Below are 5,478 nucleotides of genomic sequence, written 5' to 3'. Positions count from 1 at the left end.
GCGTTCTCATTGATTAGACGATGTCTTGACAAAATAATTTCTGGTGCTATATGTGTCTTCGTGTGTCACTTTACTTTTTTTTATTGGCGGAAAGAGGAAATTCTCTCGCGTATTCGTCGAATGAATACGGAGGCGATGTGATGCAATCAATCCATATATATGAATTTGAATATATGCGATACTAATAAAATTGAAATAGAAACGTTAAAGTGGAAAAGTGGAAAATGGTTGGCGCTGTGAATGCATTGCTTTCAAAATGTCGCAAGTTGAAAAGTAAAATTGATGTACACATTGAACACAGGCGCTTGTCGCGAATTGGGAGCACATAAAAATCGATGAAAAACGAATTAGGCGCTTGATAAAATAGACACATTGTCATAAGACTGTAGTAAAATATCCAGTCTGAAGACATTTCCGCGGGTGATATGCCGCGGGTTGAAAATCATTCTATTTATAGGAACACATTTGGATTTGGGAGGAATGGTCCAAGGTCTCAGAATTTTTTTTTTCGTTTTATTGCATGGGCCAATTTAATTTTGGTTTGAGTCAGTTAAAAGTCATCTGTTGGCCCGTTTTATTACATATTCTCGTTTTTTATTCGAATTTCAAGCCTGGCGAACTCAATCAAGCACTCAATTCAATTGCACTTCGAATTACATGCTTGCAGCCATGTCTTTATCTACTTTCAACCAAAATAAAAACAAGTCAATTCGGGTGCACAATTCACCAATTGAGCTCCTTACACAAGTATCTTCTTTTGCTTGTAATAAAATCCATATTTTCATGTAGTGTTGTTATTGTTCCATTTATGGGCGAAAATGTACGACATATCATTTATTAATCAGACTCATAAAATAAATTTGAAAAGTTGATGGCTCAAAAATGAGTCGCGTGCGCACATAAAATTAGAAAAGAGATACAGTGTATTCAAAGTAGTCGTAGTAGAAGAAGCCACTTTTATCGTCGCTACACTATATGAATAGCTTTCGTTGCTTGCATGAAATTGATATGACGAAGAGTTGCCTATGAACGTAAAATTGAATGATTCCCATAAAAGTGAAGGCGAAGCAATCTATAAATTAGCCAAGATTTTGTTCCAATTTTTTTTTCTCTCTCCCACTCTCCGTTTTTCGAGCAGATTCAGCAACGATAAAGGTTGAATGTGTATGTTTGTGGTAATCATATAACCAGAAGGGGATAGTCTGCCCTGTGCCAACGGGCCCAAATCGGTTGTGTTGAATATGTGTATTGATGCCGAGATATTGGCGTTGCTGACGTTGGCACAGCCACGAGGCTTAAACGCTCTATACCTTCACGTATCAGACCATGCACGATACGATGCTTTACGCATCATCTACTTGATGTTACGTTGAATACGTTCATTCTTTCTGGCTCTCTCTCCCTCCTTTTCTATTCCACTCTTATTGTCTTTCTCGCTCGTTCTGCACTTTTGCCGATGTTTATAAACACAACAAAACTTTCAACTGGATATTTTTAGCGAGCAACACACATCCATGTTGAAGTCGCTTGGTTACGTTGTTTGGATGATTTTCTTTTATGGTTTATTAAATCTGGAACTTGTATGGCAATACTGATAATAACTCGAGCCAACGAACGAAGAAAAGTTCACACGTGCTACATTGTGGTGTGAAAAAGAAAATCATTGTTAATTTTTTTTTCATATTTTTTGAAAGTGTTCTCTTTATTGGACTGATATACAATTTAATTATAATAATGATATGCTGTAGAAGGGTTTTAATGACAAAACCTAACTTCATGTTGCAAAAATGATCCAATTCATACGGTGTTTCTTCTATATGTACTTTCCCTGCTACACAGTTTGCATAGCGCTTACGTTTGCATCGATATTTTAAGATGGACTTGAGTAGAGCGAGTAGAAAATCATCGAATCCTATGAAAATGATGGGCTACTGATAATACCCGAAAGATAAACGTCAAAAAACTTTAAATTAATAATTTATTTGTCCGCCTTGTCCAAACGTTTAAGTTTTAAATTGTTTTTCAACCGAAAAATTTTCCAAGTCGCCAATAATTTCTTTGAATAAAATTTCATAGTATCATCTCTCTCTCTGGTTGAATTTGCTGAAACTTAATAAAATGTCGCGGCAATAGCTCTTCAATTAACTGAAAATGCTCATCAAATCACTGGTTCGGAATGAGCAAAAAACTATCACAGCTTCATGCACCCGAAGTGGCACAATGTTTTGCAATGAAAATCCCATAAAAAAATGTTGAATGTAGTGGATTTTCGCGAGAATGCGATTACTTTTCAGCGTATCGCTAATAGTTGTTTGTTGTATTTATTGTTTTTTCTTGGAAAATGATGTGTTCCAACACAAAAAATGTAAGCTGCACATTACGAAATTCCAATAAATTCCGTTCATGTCGCGTGTTATCTGCGTAAAAAGGCAACGTCTCGAAAACGAAAACGATTGAAGATTTTCGCTCAAAATCGTGCTCATTCCTTCGAATTAAATGAATTGAGGTTCAGTGGCAACAGCAACAACAACATTGTATGCAGTTGGCTGGCTGGCAAAAGCAATGACAATCAACTGTGTGCACAAAGTCTGAAAGTGAACTTCGTCATTCGCTTGAAAATCGGTATATAAACACATATCAGTGTGTCGCAACATCCCTTGCAAATACACTCACATACAAACAAAGACCGAGAATACACAGGAATAACTGGAAACAGCGAACGGGAATTTAATTTATGATAATGTTTAGTTATTTTGGTATGCTTAGATACAAACACGACAAACCGTTACCATTCCGAGAAACACAGAGAACGAGACACACACACACACATAAAGAGAAAGAGAGAATGTCAAGTGAAAATTAGTGACAAAAACTTTAAATGATAATTGAAATTGATAAATACGTTAAGCTCTTCACTTTCCGCAGTGGAAGAAAGACATTTCCATAAATTTGGAAATTATTTCATTTGCAGCTGGTTCGCGTGTGACGTGTGTATGATTTTGTATGGAGATACCAATGCTCTCATAATATGTGTGTGTATGTGAGTGAGGGAGAAAATATATTCAATTTAGATTCAAAGTGCTTTTGTTGCTAAAAATAGCGTTTTTGTTGTCGTAACCCACTGAACAAATCTTTAGACTATTACGCATCATATTGTGTTGTCGCAAGTTTGCTAGTATGCACGAGTCGCAGTTGAAAACGCATTATATTCCTAAATATGCGGTGAAATAGATATGGCAATGCGTATAACTTTATAATTAAATGTGTTTCTACGAAGAAAATTCGTAGGAATTTTTAATGATGCATCAAACTTGATGCAATATTTTTCTCTTTGAGATAATTTTTTTCTTCTTTTTCTCAATTTTCCTTTTCTCGTGACATTAAACTAATTTTCGCCTTCATCATGAGAAGAACCAGATAAATATAATGAAAATCCAATTTCTTTTCTTTTTCCAAAACTCCATGCTCATTCTTATTATGAAATGATGAATGCATTTTTATTTTTCAAAATGATGAAATCATTATTTAAGCGATGCAATGGAAAAAGAATCATTTCGAAAAAATAACATGTAATTTTTGAATTCTTCATTTTCACAGGCAAATGCAGCGTTTTCAGCAAGTTTTCGGGACGAAATTGTTTTCCGTCATTGGAATGATACATCTGCGAGCGCTGCCAGGTCCGTTTTCAACTTTTAATACAAAAAAAAAATAACGAAACAATGAGTTGAATTTTATTCAAAATGTTCCGACAGGCACTCCAAAGTATGACGGCAATTTTAATGCAATCGTTGAACAGGCTCGCCATGAAGCAAACATCTACAAAAAGTACAATGTGGTAAGAGATTTTAGCTCGTACCGTTACCACAAGTTAGACCGACATCAAATTGGGTCAATAAAAGGACTTGTTTATCAAAATAGGATGCAGTTTTGGTTGAAAACATGCATGACATACCGTACGTTCAAAATGAGCACATTGGACCGGAAGTGATTGCATCTATGACTCGTGTCAGCGGTGAAATAAAGCAATTGTTACCGAACACACCATGTGGCCTTCAAGTGTTGGCAAGTGCAAATTGTCAAGCGTTGGCCATTGCCAAAGCGGCCAATTTACAATTTATTCGAGCTGAAGGTTTCGTATTTGCCCACGTCGCCGATGAAGGTTTCACCAATGCATGTGCCGGCCATTTACTTCGCTATCGAAAGCAAATTGATGCCGAACACATTCTTATTTTCACCGATCTCAAGAAAAAACACAGCTCACATGCGATTACAAATGATGTGTCACTGCTGGAAACGGTTCATGCTGCTGAATTCTTTTTGACCGATGGAATCATACTCACCGGTATACCTCGCCCACCAAAAACTCATTTATTTTATAGAAACACATTTTTCATCACATTTTCGGTTTTCTTTTCTCTTACATTTTCTCACACCAAGGAACTACAACCGGCTGTGCTGTTAACGAGGGTGACTTGCACGCCATCCATAACAAATGTAAATCGCCCGTTATAATTGGATCGGGTGTCACCAGCGAAAATATCAACGAATATTTTCCCAAATCGAATGCTGCCATAATCGGTTCATATTTCAAACGGGACGGACATTGGGCCAACGAACTGTGCGACACAAGAATTGCCAATCTTATGGAAAAAGTCAATCAATTGCGAACCGAGAGTTAGATTTGGCACAGAAGAAAAAAAACACATTTTCCAATTGTAATACATCGACATAAAAACGCAATAAAAAAACTGTTGAATGAAAAGTAAAAAAAAAAAAATCTTTTCCATGTTCTTCAGCAAAACCATATGAATTTTGCTTGTTTCGTCTGAGCTACAGCGAAACAATGATGAAAATTTTACTACAGGTAACATTTCTCTGGATATGTTTTCGTTTTCATAGAAAAAAGAACGCTATCGCAATTTTCCATGGTGACACAAAAAAATATGTACAAATGCATATGTTCGCGGTATTCCGAAAATGTGCAGACATTTTTTCGCTTGAGCTGGAGTAAAGGTTGATTTAAACGGATCAACGAACCACGACGTCACATGGCTTAAAATAGATCCGATTTTTTTTTGCACCGTGGAAAACTCAAGTTGGTCAATGTCGACGAAAAAACGACGAAAAAATTGGATGAAAAATGCTTTGGCTGTAGCTCGAGTCACCATATTATGAAATGGAAAAATAAAAAAACAAACTGAAAGGATGCCGCATTGAAATTCATCCAACATCCATAGCTGCTTGATTACCTTTTATTTACGTTATTCAACATCATCCAGCTTAAATTAGTGATTGGCTTTTCGGATTCCACGAGTTGAAAACTTCCACCAAAATAAACAACTGTAAATTTTCCATTTTCGATGCAAACTTCTGGCCGAACAACGGCTTGCACCACACACACACACAATGTGTCGAGAATGAGAAAAACGGCATTGTTTTGACATTTGTTAGTTTGCTATGTTTTCGGAGGAGTAAACG

General features: G+C 36.3%; 1 protein-coding gene across 2 annotated transcripts in view; it reads left to right on the top strand.

The window, feature by feature from the left end:
• The window catches only part of LOC129566681 (uncharacterized protein F13E9.13, mitochondrial), a 7,354-nt gene extending 2,569 nt beyond the window's left edge, over window positions 1-4,785 (top strand). For both annotated transcript variants that reach the window (XM_055442830.1, XM_055442831.1), the window contains exons 2-5: window positions 3,598-3,677; window positions 3,753-3,835; window positions 3,919-4,342; window positions 4,438-4,785. In XM_055442830.1, the coding sequence (XP_055298805.1) occupies window positions 3,602-3,677; window positions 3,753-3,835; window positions 3,919-4,342; window positions 4,438-4,679 (825 nt within the window). In that variant the 5' untranslated portion in view covers window positions 3,598-3,601 and the 3' untranslated portion in view covers window positions 4,680-4,785. The remainder of the gene's footprint in view (window positions 1-3,597; window positions 3,678-3,752; window positions 3,836-3,918; window positions 4,343-4,437) is intronic.
• Window positions 4,786-5,478: the final 693 nt, after the last annotated feature.

This window comes from Sitodiplosis mosellana, unplaced genomic scaffold (assembly GCF_009176505.1).
Source record: "Sitodiplosis mosellana isolate CC-2019 unplaced genomic scaffold, AAFC_SMos_1.0 Smas_scaffold_4, whole genome shotgun sequence".
Taxonomy (NCBI): domain Eukaryota; kingdom Metazoa; phylum Arthropoda; class Insecta; order Diptera; family Cecidomyiidae; genus Sitodiplosis; species Sitodiplosis mosellana.
Note: the sequence above shows the minus strand (reverse complement) of the source record. Positions and strands in the feature narration are given on the sequence as shown.